A 24,760-nucleotide genomic window follows, 5' to 3' on the forward strand; every position below is an offset into this window, starting at 1 on the left:
GCACCGGCGGCGGCGGGGATGGGCGTGCGGCACGGCGGCCTCCCGAGGCGGCTCCGGGCCGGGGGGGGACGCAGGGGGAGCCCCCGCTACGGTACCGGCGGCGTTTGGGGAAGGGGGACACGCAGGTTCGGACCCCCCATCGCCAGGCGTGGAGCCCCCCCCGCTGCCGGCGCTCGGGAAGCTCCTACCGGGGGAGAGCGGCCGGGCACTGGCCAGGCTGCCGGGGCGGCGAGAGGCCGGGGCCGGGGGGCGAGGCGGCCCCCAGCACCCCCCTAGAGGCGGGAGCTGCCGGCCCCTTCCCTCCTCCCTCCCCGCTCCCTCCCCTCTGATCATGTTGACATATTCACACGGCCCGAAGTACTAGTGATGCTTTGCTGCAGCGTTACAGTTTCCGACACCTTCTTTTTATAACTCGGCGCTGTCCCCCTCCACCCGAGCTGTCAGAACCCCGCCTATGGAGCCTCACAATTGGTCCGAAAGCGTCAAAGAGCCAATCAAGGCGGCTCCAGCTCCCCTGTAACCCACAACACATCCCTACGATCGGGTGCACGCAGAGCACAGACTCACAGGGAATTCTCAGAGCCGAGAGGCTCCTTCTCCCTCTCTCTTCTCTCTCTTTCTCTTTTCCTCTCTTTCTCCCTCCCCCCTTTTTCTCTTCCTTTCTCTTTCCCTCTCACTTTCTCTCTCTCTTTTATGGAGACAACAGTATAATTCTGCCAGATTATTTTTTTTTTAAGGCACAGCGAAAGAGAAAGAGAGGGGGAAAATTAAATTAAAAAAAAAAAAGGAGCGTGAAAGAAAGAAGAGATCCTGATGGAAATCAGGGCACCCTGACCAGCTCCTGCTTGGAGAGTGAGGAAGGCGAGGCGGAAACGAGATTTCCCTACAAGTTTTTGCTGCTGAAGGTTGCTCAGGAGCCTTCCTCGGCCGGCGAGGGGGGGTGGGTTTGTTTGCTTCTTTCTGCTTTCCCTCCTTTCCCAGCCTCTGCTCCACAGCCTGACCGTACGGAGGAAAGGTGGAGGGGTGGGGGGGAGGGGGAAGAGAGCCAGCCACCCAAAAAGAAAACCCAGCTTCGAGCCGTCACCCTCCGCCACGGAAGAAGAGAAGGGGGATTGGGACTAAGAGAAAAAAAGAAGAGAAAAAAAAAAAAAAGGATTTCAGCGTGTCCAGCCCTTCTGCGACAACAGGAGCAGACAGCGAACCCGGTGGATTTTTTTTCTTCCCTTCTTCGGCGTTTCTTTTCCAGCGCAAGGACTTCCACTCAGGAAAAAAAACGCAAACAACTAAAAAGCAAAACAAAACCTCAGAGACCGAACACGAGAAAAAGCAAGACTAATAATGAACAATCCTGTTAATCCGCTGTCCCGAGGGCTGGGGATGAGCCCCGGCTCGGGAAGTTGTAGGCTGTAGAAGTTCTGCCTCTCCCTCATGTACTGTGCTGTTTAGAGCTTGTTTTTTTTCCCCAACCTATTTTTTTTTTTTTTTTTGGCGCTTTATTGCTGTTACTGTTATTATCTTATTTTTTCTTCTTCGTGATGTGCTGTTAGAAACCACTCCGGGACTACTCCAGCAGTAGGAAGACCGAGGAGTGGAGTGGATGAATTTACCGATGAGAGATCCAGTAATCCCTGGGACAAGCATGGCTTATCATCCTTTTTTACCGCACCGGGCACCGGACTTTGCCATGAGCGCCGTGCTGGGACATCAGCCTCCCTTCTTCCCGGCTCTGGCTTTGCCTCCCAACGGGGCAGCCGCCCTCTCCCTTCCCGGGGCTCTGGCTAAACCCATCATGGATCAGTTAGTGGGGGCTGCAGAGACTGGTATTCCCTTTTCTTCCCTGGGTCACCAGGCTGCAGCCCATCTGAGGCCTTTAAAAACTCTGGAGCCAGAGGAAGAGGTAGAAGACGATCCGAAAGTGCATCTGGAAGCTAAAGAGCTTTGGGAGCAATTCCATAAAAGAGGCACGGAGATGGTGATTACCAAATCGGGAAGGTAGGTCTGGGTCGGGGGTTCGTGCCTTTTCCACCCCCCTTGTCCCCCATTCCTCAGTCTCTGGACCCCACCAGGGCAAGGCTCTCTCTCCCCGGCGGTTTCCTCCCTAAATCTCCTTTCACCTGGAATTATGGAAAGCTTTAGGCATCTGAAGATCCGAGCCCGTCTGGGGCACCACGCTGCCGGGAAAAGCCCAGGCGTGACCCGGCCCTGCTCAGCGTGTGCAGGGGGTGAGAGGGTCCCTTCATGGTTCAGTAGCTTAATGCTTGCTGGAGAAAAACTGGGAGCAGGCAGAAAAATAATTTGGGGTTGGCAAAGGGGCTGGCCTGCTCTCGCTACACGCAGTTTTATTTCCTTAAGGAAGGGGAATGAAGGAAAAATCCTTTGGAGCGAGGTCTGGCTGCTGGTGGGGCAGGAGGGCAGATAGGCTCGGTGTGTCAGGCTGTGCCTCTCTCTGTGCTGGGGTCTCCGCTGGGTTTGTGCTTTCTGATTATGCCTGGAAATGTACAGAAAAGCTGACAAAAGTCCCCAGCCGTCCTGCAGCCGCTGCTGGAATGGCAGGGAAGGGTTTGCAGCTCCGCGCTGCCTGTCCCTGTATTTATGTAACCTTCACGTGGGAATGAATGAACACACACGGCGCGTCCACGCTCAGCATTTCTGCTTTTTATAGCTTTACCCGTCTGAAATCTCTCTCTATATTCGCTACTTATTGACATCTGGACTCTTTTACAACTCTGCCTATTGCTGTGATGATACATAGGGTGAAAACCCCCTTTGAACCCGGGTGTTTTTCTAAGGGGCTCTCGGAGAAACCTCCCAAACTCTCCACGTGTGATTTGCCAGGAGAATTACTCGAGGAAGCCACTCCTGAAAAGTCTTCTTAGATGGCCTTCAACTGCCTCGCTGGAGCTTCACCTATTTGCAAAGCACCAGTTGCAGGCTACAGGCTCAGGGGAAAAAAAAATAAATACAAGTCCTAAAAGCAGCAAGGAGGGAAAAAAAAAATCTCCTCGCCCATTTTACAGCTCTCCCGAAGTTTTTTCTGTTAATTGTGGTCAAAAGTTTTTGCGTGAAAAGCCTCGGCCAGTATTAAGAGCTCTTACATGTTGCAAAGTCATGTGTTTCCTTTTAAGTTGAGATTTGCTGAATGCCAAGCACTCGATATAATAAACAGCAAATTTGTGGTATCCTGTTGCAGTTGGGAGCCGGAGCTGGGAGCGGGGTTTGCAGAGAAGCCTCGGCACACGGGGGGATCCCGGAGCACGGGGAGAGCCCCGCTGCCCTCGCTGGGGGCTTTTTATTCCCGTCTGTAAAGTGTAAAACCGCGCACTTTATCTGGAGCTCGGCTTGTAGCAGTTCAGACCATTTATTTTATCGGGGTGCCATCAGCTCCCATTTCTTTGTTTAGAAGGCAAAAAGGAAACTAATGAGAGATCAGAGAGCCCCAAATGGGCCTTTGCTGTTTAGGAATGGCAGGGAGAGGTTGGCGCCTGCTGATTTCTAGGGAATGCGTACCTTTCCCATCCAGGGACCATTTTCTCCTGCAACTTTTAAGTATTTGAGAAACCTTTTCGCTGGGGGGGGGGGGGGGGGGGGGGGGGGGACCTTTTTGCTGGACACAGAGTTACTCTGCTGCTTTTGAGAGCTGAAGTAGTTGCTTGGTAGACGTGCTACCAAAATTCAGAAGCTTATTTAAACGCTGTAATTTATTTTATTTTATTTTTTGTCTTGTCTTTTCTTCCCCTTCCCCCCCCCCCCCCGCCCATAGGAGAATGTTTCCTCCATTTAAAGTGAGATGCACTGGACTGGATAAAAAGGCCAAGTACATTTTATTGATGGATATCGTGGCGGCTGATGATTGTAGGTACAAATTCCATAATTCCCGGTGGATGGTAGCCGGCAAGGCTGACCCTGAAATGCCAAAGAGAATGTACATCCACCCGGACAGCCCGGCCACCGGCGAACAATGGATGTCCAAAGTCGTCACCTTTCACAAGCTGAAGCTCACTAACAACATCTCTGACAAGCACGGATTTGTGAGTGCCTTTTACACCTTCCTTTGCCCCCCTTTTCCCCTCCCTCGCCGCCCGGCCGGAGCGGGGGGTCCCGGCGGGGGGGTGTGCCCGGGGCACGGCGGCTGCTCGGCCGGGCTGGCCCCAGTGGGCGGCCGAAATGCGGGGAAAATGGGGCAAAAAAACCTCCCCACGCACCCGGGGACTGGCATCTGCCCGGTTTATAATAGTCCTCGATTTTTCCTCCTGCTGGGGTCAGGATTAAAGCCTGGAGTTTACTCTGTAACCTCCCCGTGCCATGCAGCCTTAACTTTAGGGATACATTTCCAGCGCAGCGCAACTCGATATATCTCAGAGCTGCGGTGACTTTATATATCTATATATATTTTTAATAAAGTCGATCACACTTTCTAAGCGTAGGAAAACGATATGCATATGTGTATAAAGGGCTTAAAGGCCTAAGTACGCAAACGTTTAAATCTATATTAATCTGGATAATGTAAAGCAAGCCGGAGTGAAAATAAACAGGGACCAAAAGCAGAGGTCAAGTTGCCCATTCATGTCTATCCACTCCTTTACATTTACCGGGTGTGCAGAGATAAAAACTTACCCTGAGAGTGAAATCAAACAAACCTGCTGATAAGTGCTCTGTCGATCCTGGCCATTTCTTTCTATTCCTGGGAAAGCCTCCGCCTCGGAGCCGGGGTTTGCTGGTGGTGGCCGCGGCCGGGGGATCTCTAATGTGCCGAAGATTGCATTTGCTGCTGGGATTCGATTAGACGATACATTTTTGCCGTTCGCAGAAGGCCTTAAGTGAATTGGGGCACGCAATTAGACCGAGCCGAGGCTCTCGTGGTGGTGTTGTAACTGTAGCTGCTGCTGCTGCTTTGCTTGATTTTATTATTTTTTTTTTTACACTTTGAAATCAAAAGGCATTGCTGCCGGAGCCCAAAAGCTTGTCCCCCTCTCCGAGCAGAGCTCTGAGGGGATTCCCCCCTCTCTCCTCTCCTTCGAGAGGTCCAGCGAGAGCCTCACCCCGGCGAGCTGGAGCTGTCAGTACTTTTAGCTGGATGCTGCGAGGCGTGTGCGTGTGTTTGGAGTGTGCTTGGCGGGGAGGAGGAGTGAGGGGAGGAAGGAGAAGGAAGGCAAATTAGAAGGAGAAAGTGCCGATGGCTGGGGAAATGCTGCTCCTGCTGACCGTCTTCTTTCCCCCCCTGCTGCCCTGTCTGCTGCCGGCCGCTGCCCCCCCAGACCATTTTAAACTCCATGCACAAGTACCAGCCCCGCTTCCACATCGTCCGAGCCAACGATATCCTCAAGCTTCCTTACAGCACGTTCAGGACCTACGTTTTCCCGGAGACTGAATTCATCGCAGTGACCGCATACCAGAATGATAAGGTAAGGAGATTAAGAGAGGATTTGTTTTACGTGTTTTGGCTTTTAAGAGAACTTTTACTCTGCATTGTTCCCTTAAAACTCACGAAGCCCATCCCGCTCTTCTCTCTCTCCCCCCCTCGTCTTTTCCCCCAAAACCTCCTTGATCCAACTTCGGGAAAGTGCTGGGGGAGGGGGTCGAGCACTCTCCTAATACCGACCTCGGGGAAGGCAATTAAAAGGAAGGAGGGCTGGGGGTGAGGGAGAGAATGTTTGGGGGTTTTGTACCATTTTTTTCCCCCAGCATATCTCCTCAGTATGAAGAAAGGGATGGGGTGGGGTTTGCTGCTCTTAGCGTGGATTTAATCTAAGATGCATCAGAGAAAAAAAAAAAAATAATGAAAAAGACTCGGCTCCGTGTGTCGAAAGACAGAGTGGGGAGAGCAGCGGGGCCGAGATTTTGTAATTCTTCCTGGCCTTTGTGCTGTTTTAGCTCCTTTAACAGCAATTGGCAATAAGGCTGGAGCGCACGTCTGGTTCCTATTATTATTATATTATGATTTTTTTTTTTGCATCCTGCAGTGTTTTATTATTTTTTGTGGTGCAGAAATATGCTCTGGTCAGAGAGGGGTATCTCGCTTGAATTTAGCTGGAAGGGCTAAAAAAGCCCGTGCGAGAAAGTTTTGCAGCGCTGCAAACGCTGCCTTTCCATTGCTGCTGGTTTATTGTCGCTTGCGATGAAGGTGGTATATTTGGGAGAGTGGCAAACGGCGAATTTACGATAATTAAGTCAAGTGGAAAGAAGCGAAGGAGCCAAAAAAGGGACTTTGATTTTTTTCTTGTCTGTGAATTACAACTTTGCGTTCGTGTGCGTTGAGCGCAGAGGTTCTGGATGCGCAGCGCCCGCTCGCTGTAGCTCCCCTGTGCCCCTCTCTGCCCCTCACATCCTTCACCGTCAAAAATTCAGGGCTGAAAAGGAGGGCTCTGTACTCTTCTGCCCTCGGTTTCCAAAAAGCCGCTTCCCCCTCGGGGCTCGGGCTGTTTTCCTCTCCCTCTGCAGCCGGGCACTTGCAAGGAAACTGAAAGAAAATGAGTGTACAGAGAGTAGACTTTGCTTTGGGACTTATCAGCAGGGCTGGCCGTCCCGGTCTATCAGCTGGGGGCGGCTGGGTTGAAGGACAGAAATGAGCATATTTGTGTGATTGCCATGAAATCGGCTGAAAGCGGCGTGCGGAAGCGGCGGGGAGCGCTCGGCTCGGCGCGGGGGGAGCAGAAGGCACGGCCGGGAGCACCTGGATTAAAGGTCCCGCTGGTTTTAGCAGTGGGGTTTTCCTGCTCTCTCCTGATCCCGTGTGTGCGGGGGGGGGGGGGTGATTCGGGGCCGGGACCGGTCCTGCCCGCACTCGGACACAGGAGGGGGTTTCCTTTTTGGAGTCATCCTGTGCTCCTAAGCTGGGGGGTTGCTGTGCTTCCAGCCCGGTCCGAGGCCGGGAATGGAGCGGAGGGGAGGCGGCATTCCCGTTCCCACTGCTCCCATCCTGTTCCAGCGGGGTGAGCCCCGGCCGGGCTGGGAATTCGGCTCCGTGCATCGTAGGCGCGGGCACCGGGCACTTGCGGGATGCCCCGCACCCCCCATCCCTCTCAACAGCCCTTCCCTGCCATCACCTGAACCCCGAGGAAACCAAAACCGAAAAACTTCCACACACATCCCCCCCAAAAAACATGAACTGGCTCCTGGCACCCCTGGTGCCCCAACACACACGGAGCATAATGCGATTATATAAAGTATTTTATTATAGCAAGGAGGTGGGTATGATTCCTTTGCGGTTTAATTATGGTATTTAAAGAGTTTTAAGCACAGGCATAACTTGCATGGATCTCATTGCACGGCTCAATTAATTCCGATGTGGTGGCAGCAACACGGGGCTCTTTCATTGCCACCACGGTCCAGGTCACCGGCCAGCCCGGCGGGGGATTGGGGGAGAGCTGCTTCCAAACAGCTCGGGAAAACACAAGGATTCACCCAAAAACCAGGGACCTTTGCCCCCTGCCCTGTCCTACTCCTGCCAGGATCCTGCCAGCACAGGGGAACTGGGAAAAGCAGGGTTTGCTGTTGTTTTTTAATACAAAAATCTCCTTATTCTGCCCCAACCCCCTGGCTATTTTATTTTTTTTTTTCTCTCTCCTATAGATCACGCAATTAAAAATAGACAACAACCCTTTTGCCAAAGGTTTTCGGGACACCGGGAATGGAAGGAGGGAAAAGAGGTGAGTCTGGCTCGATTCTGTGTAGGCACCTCGTTTGGTTTCCATGTGTTAAGCTCACAACATGAGCAGAGGTCAAAATCACCTTGCCTCGCCTCCAAACCACACTTCCCCCCGCCAAAATCCATAAGGATCTTGGCATTAATAACGTCAAAGGGATTGCATGGGAATTCTTTCCTGCTCTCCACGTTCAGTTTTCACGTCGCAGGGGATGAAAGGCCGAAGGGAGTGCAGTACATTTAGCAAATATTACCAGAGAAAAACTTCCCCTTAAAAATTCGAGAGGGAATATTGCAGTGTAGTTTGGATCTGGGACTGGGGAAGAGCGACAAGTGAGGACTGAGCACTGCTTGAATCTCCTCTGGCATTTTTCTGGGGACTGCAAGGAAAAGAGTGAAATGTGGAGGAGAAACATATAAATATGTTTGGACAGAGGTATCTCATGAATATGGAAGTAATTAATGAGAGAAGATTCTTTATTTTTTTTTTCCAAAAGCAGCAGGACACGGTCTGTGCTCCAGGTAGGCAGGCAGAACTCATCATAATGGGACTCAAAACTTTTATTTTTAATATAAGAATAAAATATAAGGAGAAAAAAGGGACAATTTTTTTCCTTTGACGGGGGATATGTCTGTTTTGGTGTGTTACAGGAAACAGGATATTTTAGCCATTTACACAAGGGGTTAGATAATGAATAAATCGATCTGTTCCTCTTTTTTCAAACAAACAACGAAATAAAAAGGTGGGGGGAATGTGGTGTAAACCAAGGGGCCTCTCTCCCTGCCCAGCACACACACACAAACATGCACACGCCAGCTCCTCTTGTCCATCAGTGTGAAAATAAAGCCAGCGCTGGAGCCACAGGACGGAAATGATTTCTAATTTCTCTAAATATAAATAGATTTTTTACTCCGGGTTAATTGTTGGTGAAAAGATTACATAAAGTGCCTAACAAAATAACCACTTCCTAGCAATCTTAGCAACCATTAAGATGGCTCATATCTCTGGAACATCCTTGCCTTTTCAAAGCTAATCTCCAGGGAATGCTTCCCTCTCCCCTCCGCCCCTTGTCTTTAATATCAGCCCTCGCTGAGGAGCTACTCTCGCTTCCAAGAAATCTCCTCTCATTAGCAGCCAAGCGCTGCCTGCCAGAAACGCGCTCTTCTCCTCGAGGGAACCGTGGCTCTTAATTCCCCCGTGCTCCTCGTGCCCGAATAGGAGCTCCAGGAGGGGCTGGGGAGGAGGAGGAGGGGTCCCGGGGGCAGTGGGGGCCGCTCGCCCAGCGGGTTCTGTGCCCGCAGGAAGCAGCTGACCCTGCAGTCCATGCGGGTGTACGACGAGAGGCAGAAGAAGGAGAATCCCACCTCGGACGAGTCGTCCAATGAGCAGACGGCCTTCAAGTGCTTTGCCCAGTCCTCCTGTCCTGCCGTGCCTGCCGTGGGCACCTCCAGCCTCAAAGGTGAGAGCTGTGGCCCCTGGTCTCCTCTGGGAGAGCCTGGGTGCCCGCTCTGTGTGGTGGCAAATCCTGGCCCTTCCACTGGGGCACTGGCCCGCTTTCCTTCCTTCGCTCTTGCCTTCCTTCCCACCTCTTTCCTTCTTTTCTCCTGTTTTGTCTCTTCACTCTCTTCTCTCTGTTCTTTCTCTCTTTAGTTTTTCCTCCTTCTCTTTCCTTCTTTCCCTCACTACTCTTCTTGTTTTCTTTCTTTTTGTCTTTCTTCCCTTCTCCCCCCTCACTCTCCTCTCTCTGCCTTCCTCACTCTTCCTCTCCTTCTCCCTCTCCCCCCCGGCCTCCTTCTCCCCTTGCTGCACATTCATCCCTCCCCTCCCTGGTTCAGAAAGGAGCCAGCTCCGAGCCAAGGGAGCAAAGACAGACCACGGGGCAAAAGTTCAAAACTGGAGTCACTCCATTAATATTCCTCACTGAATCTGTTACTAGAGGAAGGATCTTTCCCCTGGATACAGTCCCGAACTTTGTTATAGAAAAGTCACCCCGGGTTTCTCCGTGCAGGGTTGGGAGCTGTCTGCAGCTCTCTCGTATGTATTAATCCATCCCGGGCTGGGGGGGCAGGGGGAGGAGGAAACAACCTCTTTTTTGTAGTTGTTTTACTCGTTTTTTTAAAGGCCTGCCGAGCTGAGGGGAGGGGATCTGGGAAGGGACCCGAAAAGCAAACCAGAGCTTCACACCTGGGGCGCTGAAATTAGGAGATGAAGTGCAGAGGAATCCAGAGAAGCCGTGCATGTGTTTGGGGAGAAGGGGGGCCCAGGGGGCGATGAAGACGGCTGCAGGGTGTCTCTGTGTGCGTTTGCAAAGTTTGCCCATTGAAAGGGATGAAAACTTTGGAAAACTTCCTAGGAGACACATCCCCAAGGCCCTTCAGCCCTGCCCCGAGGTTGTTAGTGTCCCGTTCCTCCTCTACCCCCGCTGCAGCCGGGGTGGGACGGGGGGTCCCTGGGGGCTCCCGCAGCCCCGGGGAGCGGAGCCGCTGGCCCCGGGCCCGCCCGGCTGGGGGGTCGCTCCTCCGGGCTGCCCCTTTGTTTCACAGCCAATTTTGCTGCCTTGTGTAAAGCTCGGGCTGGCTTGGACGGGGCGGGCGGTGGGAGCCGGGGGCTGTATTTATTTATATAATAATAAAAAAGGGGAAGTATTTCCACACAGACCTCTGGCCGGCCAGGAAGTGTTTTTGCCCCGTCTCCCAGCCCGGTGGGGATTTCGGGATGTGCAGTGCCGGATCCCAGCGCCGGGCCCCCTTTGTCTTGCAGATCTCTGTCCCAGCGAGGGAGACAGCGATGCAGACAGCAAAGACGATCCCTTGCTAGAAGGCAACGAGTCGGGCAAAATCAGCACGACCACCGCCGCCACCCCAGCGCCGGCCAGCTCCGCTGCCACCGCCGGGGACGACCCCCGGGACAAGGGCGGCAGCCCCTCCAAAAGCCACTTCTTCCCTGGGGACTCGGCAGGGAGTCGGAGCCGAGAGAGGACTGAGAAAGCCCCTCCGGACTCCCGGCACAGCCCGGCTACCATCTCTTCCAGCACCCGGGGGGGAAGCCTGAGCGGCGAGGAACTGAAAAGCCCCCTCAGGGATGCCCCCAAAGTAGATGAGAACCGACTGCTGGGGAAAGAGCCCTTCACCCCCCTGACGGTGCAAACCGACAGCACGGCCCACCTGAGCCAGGGACACTTGCAGAACCTCGGCTTTCCCCCTGCCCTGGCCGGCCAGCAGTTCTTCAACCCGCTGGGGAACGGGCACCCGCTGCTGCTGCACCCCGGGCAGTTCGCCATGGGAGGAGCCTTCTCCGGCATGGCCGCGGGCATGGGACCCCTCCTCGCCACCGTCTCCGGGGCGTCCGCCGGGGTCTCGGGACTGGACAACACGGTCATGGCCACGGCGGCGGCCCAGGGACTCTCGGGAGCATCGGCGGCTGCTTTGCCTTTCCATCTGCAGCAGCACGTCCTGGCTTCACAGGTACTGCGTTCCCCCCGCGCCGCCCCTCCGGGCCAGGGGGGCTCCGACCCCGGGCACCTCCTTCCAATTCCTCGCTTCCATGTGCCCCCGCTGCCCCTCCCAGGGGCCGGTCACAGGGCTCGGCTGAAAGTCGGAGGAGGGAAAGCTGTGGGCGGGGAGGGTGGCCCAGCGTGATCTCCCTGAGCTCTCCCCCCTCCCCGCTGTCCTCCGGAGCCGCTCACCCCCGGCACAGCCGGGGCAGGAGCGGGGCGCTGCGGGCGCGTCCCGGCCTGCGGAGCGGAGCCGCCGTCGCGGGGGGGAGTGCCCGGTGCTCCCGGAGCGGGAGCGGGGGCAGGACCTGCGGGTAAAGGGCGCTTGTCCCAGAGCAAGAGAATCGCCCGGTGATGGGGAGAGCGGGGGAGAGACCCTTTGGCCTCCGTTGGGAGCGGGGCCGTGCGGGGCAGAGCCCGGGCAGGGGGAGGACAGCTCCTCCATCCCGCCGCCGTCCCGTGCGCGGAGCAGCGCCTGGCGGGGAGCGTGCGGGCCGGTAACCCTTTCCTCTCTCTCCTCCCCTCCCGCAGGGCCTGGCCATGTCTCCCTTCGGCAGCCTCTTCCCCTACCCCTACACCTACATGGCTGCGGCGGCCGCCGCCTCCAGCGCCGCTTCCAGCTCCGTGCACCGGCACCCGTTCCTGAGCGCCGTGCGGCCGCGGCTCCGCTACAGCCCCTACCCGCTGCCCGTGCCCCTGGCGGACGGCAGCAGCCTCCTCACCACCGCCCTGCCCGGCCTGGCCGCCGGCTCCGGAGAGGGCAAGGCGAGCGGGCTGAGCGCCAGCCCCGGCTCCGTGGCCCTGGACTCCGCCTCGGACCTCACCAGCCGCTCCTCCACCCTCTCGTCCGGCTCCGTGTCGCTGTCCCCCAAGCTGGGCGCGGACAAGGAGGCGGCCACCAGCGAACTGCAGAACATCCAGCGCCTGGTCAGTGGGCTCGACCCCAAGCAGGACAGATCCCGCAGCGGCTCCCCGTAACCCCCCGGCCTCCGGGAGCTCATTTCAAATCAGTCTCGCAGTGCACTTTGTTTGAAAGAAACCACATCCTCCACCCCGCGAGTGGTTTTTTGTTTTGGTTTGTTCATTTTACCCCCCTCTATTTTTTTTTCTCCCTCTTTCAATTTTTTTTTTTTTTTTAACATATAAAATATCGCGGCGTTGTGTGTGTGTTTAGCAACAAAAAGGTGGAGCAGGGAAAAGGGTCGGGGATGGGGGAGCGCTGGGTTGGAGGCTCCTCACAAGGAGCAGGACTGGCCGGATCAAGGCACTGGTGGGGTTTGTGGCATCCTCTTATTTTTTATTTTTATTTTTTTTTATCAGTGTAAAAAAAAACAAAAACAAAAAAACAACCCCAAACCAAAACACCCCGAAGAAAAAAGAAAAAAAAAAAAAGAGAAAAAAAAAAGAAAAAAAGACCTAAAATAAAAAAACCAAAAAAGTCAAACAAACTTACAAATAAAAATTAAGTAAGAGAAGTGATTTTTTTTTTCTCCGAAAGAAAAGTGTGTAACTCATGTATTGGTTCTTCAACAGTTGTTTCCTGGGCAGGTTGTTAACCACAACCCCCTCAGTCGATATTAAGGGAAGCTGTGTGTTTAAAATATTATTGTGATGTCTGAGAGCCAGTTGGTGGCTTTTTCTTTTTTTTTTTTGCATGTTCCAGAGTAGTCTGCTTTTTTTTTTAATTTTTTTTTTTGAGGGGGGGTGGTGGTATTTTTTATTTCAGTGGGGTTTTGTTGTTTATTTTTAATGCTCGTTTCAAATCCCAGGGAAAAAATTATTATTAATAATAATAAAAACAAAAATAAGACCTTTGTCCCTCTACCTTAAACATCCTCCCTTGTAGCAACAAAAATAAGAAGTGTAGTTGGAAAGAAAAAAAAAAGTGAATTTATTTTATCTAAAAACGTCTGTAGCTCGACTGTAGATTTATCACAGCTTTCCCTCTTTAATTGTATATGCAATAACAAGGTTTAACATACTGAGAAGAAGAAAAGAGCGGACACTATTATTAAAACAAAGTATTTATGTAATTATTTGATAACTCTTGTAAATACGTGGAATATGAATACTCGAAATTAAACTTTAATTTATTGACATTGTACATATCTCTGTAAATACGACTGCAGCCGTCTTCTTTTTTTCCTTCTGTTTTTATTTTTAGTCGTTTTCATTTCAAGTTGGTAATTCCTTTAAACATAGGTCCCGACCCGGAGGAGAAATCCCCCCATTTGTGAGGGCTCAGTTTTTAAATCAGAGCTCAGCCCAGGGAAACCTCGTCCTTTGGTCAAGGAGCAGAATGCAAAAGGCAAAGCAGAAAGAAACCAAATTAATCAAAGTCCTTAAAAAAAATCAGAAAAAGACAAAGCAGAGTGCCATGGTAGCTTTTAATCCTCGGTTTCTTCAGTGTTCAAAATGTCAACAACCACGAAATTATCTACATTTATACCCGACAACAGGCTTCTCCAGTGGCTTGAGAGAAAAAAAAAAATAAGTGAAGATTCTAGGATTTTTTTTACTTTCTATTATTTTTGCCCGTTTCTTCGGTGTGTCAGAAAACAACCCCGCGATGGAGTTTTACTACTGTGCTTATTGTTGTCTTTGTTTTGAGTGAGTGCATATTTTCTTGGGTTGAAAGTCAGGTGCTCAGAGCTGGTTCAAAGAAAAAAAAAATGAAGGTATATTTTGTGTTATATAAATGTTGAGAAGTTCTTGCTAATTTTTTTTTTCTGTAATTTTTTTCCCCTCCCTTTTAAAAGTCACTGAAGTTTCAATAAATTTTTATTGAAATGTCTTGGGCGTACTGTGAAATGCCTTCACCCCAACCCTCCCCGAAGTGCCTGGGAGGATGGAGGGGTTGAAAGATATATATCCCTGTTCTGCCTTTCTCCTCCACCCCTTTTCCATTCCCAATATTAAGTTATTTCTCCTGGAAGGAGCCAGTACGAACCAGTCGAGATGGTGTCATTTGAATTGTTGGGGGGGGAAGGACGAGTTTTAAGCAAGCTGTTTAATGTACCTTTTCCGTCTTTATCCCTCTCGCTTTTAAAGTCGATCCAGAGGCTGCTAAAGTCACCTCTTTTAATGGAACAATATTAAGTGGCGTTTGAAAAGTTAATGAGAAAGGCTCAGCTATGCTTTTATCTGTCATAAATTAATAACGCAAAAGTGAAGAATTAGAGAATAGATCGGTTAAATTTTAATGCAGAGCCCTCCTTCAAAGTTTCCAGGTAAAGTGCTCAGGAGTTGATGCTGTTGCCGGGCTCGTTTTCCTCTCCTGTCCGGGCAGAGGATTTGGCTTTCCCAGTCAGTTACACCTGGAAATACATGGGTTTTAAAAATCTATTTTTCGCCCCTCGATTGGAATCGCCCCTTCTTGCCCTTAGGCTCGTGATATATCGAGATTAAGCTGGAAAACAGCTGGAACGGGGACAGACATCCAGGCTGGACCAGGGGCCTGGGAGGTGACTGAGAGGAGAGCTGAGGAGAGCTGGCAGCCCCTGCTGTACCTCTGCCAGTCTATGAGCACATCCTTTAGCAGAACATATATATTTCTTGTTAATGAGATTTTTTCCCCCCCATCCCTTCAACAGTTAGTGGCCCGTGTATTGAAAAGCGATTCATCCTCGGCCAGTAATAAATATTATAAGGATGTACTTCCAGCCTGTATCCTGTTTTATGCTCTGCCTGGCCCTCGGCCCCCGGTTCCTGTGCCGGTGAAATAAAGGGAGATCCAGGGGGTGAAAGTGCTGATGAAGTTGTGGGGGATTTTTTTCCCCCTCGATTTTCTAATTTAAAAATTCCCCCACGAACATCAAACCGTTCCCCTTCTTGGGGGAACGGGACCCTTCCCGTTTCAACTTGGGGATGAGGGTTTTGTTTAAATCCACGCTGTTTGAGCAGGAGAAAGGCTGGGGCTGAGCAGGAGTTTTTCTCTCCCTCTTCCCTCACCTTTGGATGGCCCAAGGTGACGGCTGCTGGAAATGTCACTTGAGCTGATGCTCCCCTGAGCGAGGAGGGGCTTTTGGGGATAGAGGTGGCAGCGAGAAGAGGCAAAAGAAAGAAAAGATAAATCCACCCGAAGAAGGAGGCAGCGGCTGTGCAGCCAGCCCAAAGGCTGCAGCCCCACAAGCCGCTTTCCACACGGATCCTCCACGCGGGTGGGAGCTGGAGCCGCTCCGGGAGAGGGAACCCGGGCCGAGGGGAGCAGGCAGGCGGGACAGAGCCGGGACAGAGCCGGGACAGAGCCGGGACAGAGCCGGGACAGAGCCGGGACAGAGCCCTGGCAGCCCCCGCGGGTGGGACAGCCACGGGGAGCAGCTTTCCCCTCTGTGCTGAGCCTCAGCGGCAGCGCCAAGGCAGCGGCCCATGACAGACCCCTCCAGTCCCCTCTCTCCCATCTCTCTGGCCTCAGGAATCATGTGGGGATCTCTGGATTTTACCTCTCTCAGCTGCTGGCCCCCAAAAAGGCTCTTAGAGGGGGAGAGCCGCTATGATCTGTGTATCATAGATACATGAGTGGGGAAAATTTCCCTAGCTGGCGAGGAATACACTGCTGATGGTCAAGAGGAGAGCCACATTCAGCCACCCCCAGACCCCCCTTGTCCATCTCTCTCTCCTGCCAGCCCAGGAGCCCCGGTAGCCGCCCCGCAAGCCAGGCAGGCACCGACAGCCCCGGGGCGCCGCAACCCCCGAGCTCACCATTTATTCTTTTTAAGGCTGAGGGTGCAGCCTGATTGCTTTAAACCCTCCTTGTCCACGGGCCTAATGCTGACCTCCCCCTCGCCATGCCCTTGCAAGAAATCCGTGTACCGCAGGTGTAACTCTGACTTGCAAATGGCTTTATCTCTTGTGTATCTTATTTGTATATAGTAACGTTAATGAGTAACTCTTGTGGCGCTTGTGGATGGAGGTAAACAGCGAGCAATCTCTGTGGATTATCCTGTCTATTACTCACCTGGCGCCTGTCTTGATATCCTCAATGGTTTTATGGCTGATGCAGGCGACCCGGCGCTGGGCGGGGGTGGCCGGCGGCGGGGGGGCTCCTGCGGGGCGCCGGCGCCACCTCTCGGGCAGCCCGGGCAGCGCCCCGAGACCCCCGAAGGGAGCCGCGGTCCGCGGGAGGGGGCACGGAGCGCACGGAGCGGGATCTCGGGGCGTGCTGGGGTGAGCCCGGAGCCCGCAGCCCGGCCGGGCAGCGCGGAGCAGCTCCCCGCAGGCTCCGCTCGGAGCCGAGCTGCGTTTTACCCACGGGAGATTTTAGCCCCGAGTCCAAAGTCTCTGGGAAAGCGGGGCCGCGGCCGCCCCGCCGGGATGGAGCGGGGGAGAAGCGCGGAGCGCTCCCCGGAGCCGCAGCGCCCCGGGGGACAGCGCGACACCGACACCCCGGCGGGCCGGGCACCGCCGCCGCCGGCGCGCTCGGCCCACGCTCCGCTATTAGTTAATTATTGATTGATTACAAGTGAAAATTTATGACCCTCTCTCTCTTTCCCCCCTCCCCCCGCAGCCTCCCGGCCCCTCGCACGCACACACGCTCCTGCCCTCTGCAAACACTCCGGGGGAGGCGGGAGGCGTGTTGTTGTTTTTGGCCTTGACAGCTTCCAGGAATATGAAATATTTAAGCCCTTCGGTCGATCTCCCGTACCCTGGACGTCCTTTTTTTTTTTTTTTTTTTTTTTAATATTTTTTTTCCTTCCCCCCTTTCATGTCCCGTCTCGGAGGCTCCCGCGGCAGCCAAGCCCCCTCCCCGCACACAGCCGGCGTGCGGGATCGGAGCACGCCAGGCCTCGCAGATCAAAGGGACCTCTCCGGCCTCTGCACAAGGGAAGAGGAAAAATAAAATAAAAATAAAAATAATAAAAAAACCCCGTTGATTTCTTTAACGATTGTTCGTAAAAGTCTTGGAAGCAGGGACCATCCCGCCTCCTCCCTCACCTCGGGCTGCAGGATTGCACCGGGAAACGATTTTGGGAAGGCAGAAAGAGGGTTTGGGAGAAGGGGAAAGGAAAGAAAAAGGGGGAAAATTAAAAAATATAGAGGAGTTGCTTGAAATTTAGCAGCCGCGTGTCTGCAGGAGCGCACACACCCTCCCGGCTGGGAGCCTGGGCAGAGGGCTCGGGGCCACTCTCGGACGGGGGCTTCTCAAAATGGGGCGAGCTCCGAGCCCCCGAGAGTGCCCGTGGCTGTGCGGGGGGCACTGCCCCCATCTCTGCGGCACCCCCCGGCCGAGGGCCGCTGCCAGGGGGTGGCCGGAGCGAGCTGCTCCACGCGCGGCCCTGGCCGGGGCTGAGAGACGGACGGACGGACGGACGGACGCGGGGACGGCCGGCCGACCGGAGCTGTTGTTTGTTATCTCGGGAGGGTAAAGGGGCCGATGTGGCGATCGCCTCGAGGCTCTTGGCAGCGTGCGGGGAGCGCCCCGCTGCCCCCCGGTCCCTGTCACCCGGGTCGGGAGCGACAGGGGCCGGGCGGATCCGCGCTGCAGGCGCCGGGACGGCGGGCTTGGAATCATCTGGGGGGGGAAACCTCCCTCCTTCGGCACCTCCAGCCGCGCTTCGCAGAGAAACTCCCGTCCACGGGGACGCGGGGGCAACCCCGAGCCTTCATCCTCTTCCCCACGGTACAGACACGTCCCGGGGGAGTGAAGAGACCCCCAGCAGGAAATTCCAGCCCGGGGATCAGAGGGTTCGCACCGCGGGATCGCCCTGAGCCGCCGGCCTCTCCCGCAGCCCGCCCCGCCGCGCAACCATCCCCCTTCGCACCTGAAGTCTTGGTTGCGAGTGGGGAGGAAAAAACCAGCGGTTCCCAGGGATCCATCCCCTCAGGGTGATGCCTTGGGGCTTTTCTTGTTGGCATTTTTGTTTTAGTGTTTTGATTTTTTTTTTCCAGCCAGCCCCAAACTTCCCACGTGCTTCTCCTCAAACCCCGCATTATTAGGGAACAATTAAGGCGTGTAAAAACACGGCGAGGCGAAGCCCTTGAGCTGGAAGTGGCCGTCCAAGGCTCTGTTTGAGCTCTTGGCCCCATCCTCTCGCCCCGACGCCGGGGCTGCTGCGGGCAGGGTGAGCCCTGAGGCCGGGCCGGGGCTCGGAGCTTCTGCGGGGCTCTGGAGCTGCGCGTTCCTCATCTGCCACCGCTCCTTTGTGGCTGCTGGAACCCGCAGCCGCCTCGCAGACACCACCTTTGGGCTTTTCCTGTTCTAATCCATCTTCTTTTCTTTCTTTTCTTCTTTGGTTTCTTGCTTTTTTATTTTTCATGATTTGATTATTCTAGAATAAATACTTAATCATTATTGTATTTCTAAACGCTCTCAGCCGAAACAGAGTTCGACCTTTAGCGCAGGTAACCGCGGCCATAATTCCTGCTGAATTTCACCTTGGTCTCACCAAACTAAGCTTTTCCTCCCTCTCCCACATGAAATCCTTCCCAGAGAAGGCACTGAAATAAAAACCAAACCATCACCGAGCGGGCTGGGCTATGCGAAGCCGACCCGACCCCACGGACACCCCGACCCCCTCCCCTCCCTGGGCAGCCCCGCTCTGCCTCCGGCTTCTCTCCTTTCCGATGTCCTTTCAAGCTTTATTTCCTTTCGAGCCGCCCGAGCACCACTCACAAAATAAAGTTATCAAGGGAATAAGGTCGAGAGAAAAAGCCAGTGGTGCTTTTCCCCCCGTATCTGCTGCCTCCACTGAAGGCACGAGCGGAGCGGCTCCGGGGAAGGGGGAGCCGGCCGAGGATGGGGACGCGGGTCCGGCTTGGAGCATCCCATGGGCTGGACTGCCGGGTCGGTAAAACAGGAGCTGTTCTTGGGGCAGGAGGAGGCGAGAGGGAGGGAGCTGGAGGGATTTCTCCCAAGCTTTCCCCGAGTCCAGTTTTAGGTCCCTTGCAGGAAAGGGGTGCTCGCCACCGCGCTGCCCGACCGCGCTCCCTCGGGAATGTGTCACCGCGATCTTCCGGCAGGGTTCTGTCCCTTCTGCCGTGACACCGCTCCTAGGCGCTCTCGCTTTTATTTTCCATGGGAGTCTTGAAAACGCGTTTTTCCAGCTTTCGCTCGCTGTCCATTCGTGGCCTTCCCAGTGGATTTTCGAGGGGCACTTTTTCATTCCTCCGTTCTCCCGAGTCCTTTTTCTGCCGGTTTTCATTTCTCCCGTCTCCGATCTAAAGAGCAAGCAGAAAAAAAAAAAAAACAAACCCTCAAACCTAAATACAATTATAAACCAGGGCAGGAGGCTCCCCCGCTTCCCTTGCTGGAGCGGGTGGGGGTAGGGGCTACCCCTAGGAAAAGTGAAAAGCTCGTTTTAATGGGCGGTCATTGCTAAATCTCACCTTAGGGCCAAAACGACTCGCGACCCATTGCCCTCCTTACGATGTATTTATTTGTCTCAGTGGCACCAGCCGTCAGTCATTAGTGGGGGGGTGAACCCGAGAGCCGCCCCACCATGGTGGCCGTGGTCCTGTGGCTTTTTTGGTTTGTTTTAAATATGGTTTCCCAACAGGAACCCTTCCAGAAGAGGAGGAATAACCTGGCGAAACACGGGGGGAACACGGGTGGGAGCGCAGCGAGCCACGACCCCTCCGAAAATGGTTTTGGTGCGAGCAAACGGGATTTGGTTCGCACCCCGAAGGGTTCGCTCCCAAGAAAAGAGGCGCTTGGGCCAGCAGGGACATTATTTAATGGATAACAACGCTTTCCAATAGTAACAATAACGAAGAAGCAAAGCAATCCAGAAGCCCGAGGTCAGCAGCGGCCGCCCGAGCCCTCGGGCACCCGGGCGAGCATCGCCGACCCCGGGACCGGGAGCGCCGCCGGGCAGCAGCTCCGGACCCCCGGCCGGCAGTGCTCGCCTGCACGCTGCTCTGTGGTTCCGGCCACTCCAGGAAGAGCTGGATGTCACTTTATGTACAGCTTTCTCTGCACATGACAGTCAGAAAGCGCTAAGAAGTTTTATACACATTTTAAATATTTCTATAGCTCAAATACATGTGTGTGTCTGTGTGTGTGTGATTATATAAAGTTGATGCAAAGAAATGTGGCTTTGAGCGCATTTTTTTTCTCCACACAAGACGGGTGCGGTGTGGGACACCGGGCACGGTGCGACCTGTCCCCGCTGCCCGCACACATCCCCCCCGGCCCCGGCTTTCCCAGGTTTAGTCCCGCCTGGCCGAGCACAGCCCGGCTGGCACTCGGAGGGTCTAACCGGTGGATTTGGGATCTGGATTAATTTAGCGATACTTTCGCTATCGCGTGTTTTGGGTAAATTAATCTCTGCCAACAGCAGTTCGCTGAGCAGTCCCAGGCACCCCCGTCACCCCCGGGACAGCTTTGGGGTCCCTCCCCTCAAGGAGAGGGAAACGTGCGTGAGTCTCCCCGGGGCTTGTGTTCACTGTCCTTTCACAGCCGCCTCCGGTTTGTTCCCTCTGCCAAATGTTTATCCAGGGCTAGGGACGAGAGAGAAACCATAAATGTCAAACTCCCTTTTCCCCAGCTCGCCATCCCGCGGCTCCAAAATTCTGCTGTCAGGAGGCAGGACCGACGGTGCGGGAGTGCCTGGCCTGGCTGGCTCGGGCAGAGAGGGAGGAAGAGAGGGATGGAGGGATGGATTGGACACGGGGTCGGGATGGGGAAGCTCCATCCTCGTGCCATCGCTCATTTCATCCTGAAATCGGGAAATCACGGATTTAGGGAATCATGAGCCCTCGGCACAGGCAGGACCTGGGTGCCCGGTGGCAGCAGCCCGCAGGAGGAGGTGTCCCCCCGCCGGCACCGCTGCAGCCGCGGCCGCTCCCGGGGCTGTTCCCGGGCCGGGGCCGCTCCCGGGAGCGGGACTGATCCCTCCGGGGCTCCGGGCTCCGTCAGCCGCTCCTGGAGTGCCACCTGGTGGGAGCAGCCGGGCAGCACGGGCACGGCTCGGCTCAGGGGTCCCGCAGCCCCCCGGGAAGCATTTCCCAAGGCTGGCAAGGGTGAGGGGTGTCCTGGGGATCCCCAAGAGCCCGGCGTGAGGAATGAACAGGACGCTAGCAGCAGTACCCAAAAGGAAAAGATCTGAATTGAAAGTCTTTCTTCTTCAGAGCCGGAGAAAGGAGAGGCACTGCTGGAAACCCTGCGAACACCCTCTCGCCCCTCTGGGGCTGCGAGCAGGAGTGCGAGGCTGCTGCCAGCACTGGCAGGATGGCTCCTGCGGGTTTCCACCCACTCCAAATGGGAACCCTCGTGCTGGGCATTCTGAGGGAAGCAGCTTTGGGCCTGGCATTTTTGCAGGAAAGCTCCCAGAGTTTTCCAGGTGTGTGTGTTGCTGCACTCTGAGAGCAGGTGGGGTTTTACAGACTGAGCTGCGCCCTCCTGGCCGTGCCATGGGCTGGTTTGGGTGCCAGAGGCCTCCTTGCTTTGTCTGCTTGGGTTTCTGATGCCCTTCCTCACATATCCACAACTACTGAGCTACCTCGCTCCCCTGGTTTTGTCTTTGCTCGTGGCCAGCTCGCTCACAGATCCCAATGTGAGCAAGCACAAAACCAATGTTAGGTTTTGTTTCATGGTTTTATTCATACTCCTCCAACTTGCCTTACACTTTTTACTCTCTCTTACACACAACTGTCCTTCATATGCACTTTGTCTTATTATATCTGTGTTATAGCTCTGATTTCTGCCTCCTGCCTCATTACAAAACCATTCTGCACCAGAAACTGCCATGGCACACGGAACGCTTCACTCTGGGCCAGAGATTAACCGGCTTTGGTGAAACTGGGGGCCACAAAAATGTGAGAACAAGGATGTAAAAGCAGGAAGACATGCATCAAACTTCAGGGTAAACAATAGGAATGATATTGATTGCATTTTAATGTGCAGTGGGTGCACAATGGAGAAGAAAACCTTCCCAGAGAAAAAAAGAAAAAAAAAAAAAAAGACACCCACCCCACCTTAGAAGTTTGGACAGACAGTTTGGGATTAACTCAGAGGGGACCTTATCCTAAGGCTTCCATGGGGAAGTGGCTTTCCAGGTCTAGCAGAGCTTCCAAATAAAGTGCTGTCCTACTTTCTGGCTGTGTCTAAAGAGTGATGAGAAATGCCCATTGTCTCTGCCCAGGCTGGTGCGTGCTCTCATTAAGGCTCTGAATTGTGTGTGTGCATGTCGGCGTCAGGGCTGTTTGGAAGGCAGGGACGGGCAGGGATGTTGTAGGAGGTAATTCCTGGCTTCCAGAGGGCTGAGAAATTTCTGAAGGAGTTTTAAAGTGCTGGAGGTTTGCTGCTTGCAGGAGCAGTGAGATGGGAAGGTGGTGGCGGGTAGGACAGTGGTTCTGCATCACAAATGTTTAATGAAGCTGTGTGAGCAGAGCTCTGGGGGAATCCACCCGTGCAAGGGCAGAGCCTTTGCTGGGAGCAGCAGGATTCATGTGAGGTGTTCCCAAGTAACCCCACTTTGCTCCTTGGGTGTCGAGTTCTGATCTGAACTGACAGGGGTGAGGAGACCTGGAAAATGGCCTTCCCTGCCTTCCCTTAATGAGTTACCTCAAGTCCAAATCACTTCATATTCAGCGAGGATGCTGTAACAGGAAAAAGTGTCAAGAAACATGAAGGCACAGCTGTTCTTTCCACTTGGGTAGCTGCGATCGGTTTGAATAATGGATATTCTGTTCAGCTCCTTCGAGGGGAACTCGGAGTCTCCAGCTCCTCACTAAGAGGAGACACGCTGATTTATCATTTATTTATTGGATTATAACCCTGTTTTACGGGTAATCAATCGCTGCTTTTTCGGCTTCCTCTTAAATCACATCACCCCGGTGCAATCAGGGGGTGAGGCCGCTCCAAGAGCACGGATGTTTCCACTGGAAAAGTCTTTCCATCAGATTTGGAGATGTTAATGTGGGCAATTGATGGGGGAAATAACAGGCAGGGGTCGATTTGGCCATGTCCTGTGGGGCTGGGTGAGCAGCCTTGCGGCCCTGAGCACACACTGGTGGAGGGTGCTGTTTTCTAAGCTGCTTTGCAGTTTGGAGACCCTGCTGTGTACACTGAAATGAGCTGTGACAGAAACAACACCCATTTTGAGGCTAAATCCTGTTTACCACAGGAAAATAGAGGAAAGGGGGGGAGCACAGTCTGTAAACTCAGACAAGAGCTTTGAAAATGGCCATGTATTCTTTGCACATCACTTGTACATCCCCCCAGATGCTTCCCCACCATCGAGTGGGAACTGACACTTCTCTGGTGACAGCAAAACAGAAATTTTACTGCCAGAAGCCCTCACAGCAACATGGGCACCTCTGTGAGGGCACTCACTGCCTGCCTGGAGTGGTGTTTCCTCTCCTCCTGCGCCCAGGTGCAAGTGATGCCCATCAGGATGGAGGAGATCCAGTTGTGGACAATAGAGAGATAACTAAGGTGTGGATTTGATGCATGGACAAAGAGGGCCTTGAGTTTTTCTAGGCTCGATTCAGGCTGGGATTCCTTAAAGCTGTGACATTGAAGGAGCTATGATGGAGAGCTCTGGAATCCTTCTGAAGGTAGGAAACTGTGAGAAGTGAGGGGGACGTGGTGTAGGCACGGATGGAAATGGTTGCTGTGTGATTTCCTGGCTCCCCTCAAGAGCTGTCGGGGGTGGGTTTCCCTGGAGGGAGTTTTGCTGTGCTAGACGTGCCTTCCCTGTGACTCAAAAGGGCTCCAGGGTCTTGGAACTTCTGGTTTCTGCTTCTTTGGGGACTGGTGGGATGAGCAGAGACAGAAGCAATGTGATTTACATGGAGCTGAAGGGTGGGGGAGAAAGCAGCTGCTCTGTGCAAATCTGGAATCTGAGTGTGTGAAGATGTGGAAAGGGCTCTTCAAGGTTCCCTGTGCTGCTGCTTCTCCTCCCTGCTCCTTCAGCTGATGCTGGGCCTGCTGTCTTCCATCCATGGCTGTGACTTCCAGCCAGGAAAAGCATTAAATCTCAGGGGTCTGAGGTTTTCCATGGGGACTGTGCAGGTTTTCCTCTTTGCTGAGACTCTTCCAGACTCTCCCTTGCTTGTCTGTGGGATTCAAGCTACACCTAAGCAAGCCCAACCTGGTTTTGGGTCCCCAGGTGCAAATGTGTCCCCACAGAGAGCTTGTAGCCAATCTGCCCCTGAGGGCAGCTGGGAAATGCTTTGGGTTGTGCGTGGGGTCCTGTCCTATCAGGCTCTGCACTCTTTGATTTTTGGAGCTCCTTGGCTGGAGAACAAAGGAGGTGTCCTGGGTTTGGAGAGGATGTTGAAACTCAGGGATGAGCGTGGCAAAGATTCTGCCCTGGAATCAGGAGTGTAGCTGGAAGGGAAGGAACTTGACAAACGAGTGAAATGCTGCCTCTGGCTGGCCTGGCAGCCTTTTATCATCCTGCATTCATCTGCCAGCCTGGCTGGGCCATTCGACACCTGCTTTCTTATGTGAGAAGTCCCCAAACTCCCCACAGTGCTTTCTCTTTTTAGGGACCTCAGTCAGGTACAGCATCAATGTGTAATTTTCCATTCTTGGCAAGGCACACCCCAGTGAATCTGGGACAGCCATCTGCTGATAATGACTGTCCCTCGGGGCTGTGGGTGCTGCAGGGGAGACACAGGCAGGAACTAACACCCAGGAATTGGGTGGCAGCTGCCATGGGAGCTTCTGGAAGAGCTT

At 53.9% G+C, this 24,760-nt stretch overlaps 1 protein-coding gene and 1 long non-coding RNA gene across 3 annotated transcripts; one reads left to right on the forward strand and one right to left on the reverse strand.

Moving 5' to 3' along the window:
* Positions 1-1,413: 1,413 nt before the first annotated feature.
* Positions 1,414-12,468, forward strand: TBX3 (T-box transcription factor 3). 2 transcript variants are annotated; one of them, XM_015644370.2, is made up of 7 exons: positions 1,414-1,992; positions 3,761-4,028; positions 5,256-5,402; positions 7,570-7,646; positions 8,945-9,102; positions 10,404-11,107; positions 11,668-12,468. In XM_015644370.2, the coding sequence occupies exons 1-7, from the start codon at positions 1,598-1,600 to the stop codon at positions 12,112-12,114; spliced, it is 2,196 nt and encodes a 731-aa protein (XP_015499856.1). In that variant the 5' UTR covers positions 1,414-1,597; the 3' UTR covers positions 12,115-12,468. The 2 variants fall into 2 exon arrangements, with proteins under 2 accessions (XP_015499856.1, XP_015499857.1); XM_015644371.3 differs by lacking the exon at positions 1,414-1,992 and adding an exon at positions 2,031-3,308.
* A 147-nt stretch (positions 12,469-12,615) lies between these two features.
* Positions 12,616-19,639, reverse strand: LOC107211837. Its single transcript, XR_001524308.3, has 3 exons — positions 19,462-19,639; positions 16,094-19,293; positions 12,616-14,453 (listed from the first exon to the last, which is right to left on the reverse strand). It is a non-coding gene; the product is annotated as an uncharacterized LOC107211837 (long non-coding RNA).
* Between the last annotated feature and the right edge of the window lie 5,121 nt (positions 19,640-24,760).

This window comes from Parus major, chromosome 15 (assembly GCF_001522545.3).
Source record: "Parus major isolate Abel chromosome 15, Parus_major1.1, whole genome shotgun sequence".
NCBI lineage: Eukaryota > Metazoa > Chordata > Aves > Passeriformes > Paridae > Parus > Parus major.

What these genes read in the sequence shown, in the direction of transcription:
- TBX3 (XM_015644370.2), top strand. Translation starts at nt 1,598, where the DNA reads ATGAATTTACCGATGAGAGATCCAGTAATCCCTGGGACAAGCATGGCT. An exon ending in TCTCTGACAAGCACGGATTT is followed by an intron (nt 4,029 to 5,255) that starts GTGAGTGCCTTT and finishes CTGCCCCCCCAG; the next exon opens with ACCATTTTAAACTCCATGCA. An exon ending in CCGCATACCAGAATGATAAG is followed by an intron (nt 5,403 to 7,569) that starts GTAAGGAGATTA and finishes TCTCTCCTATAG; the next exon opens with ATCACGCAATTAAAAATAGA.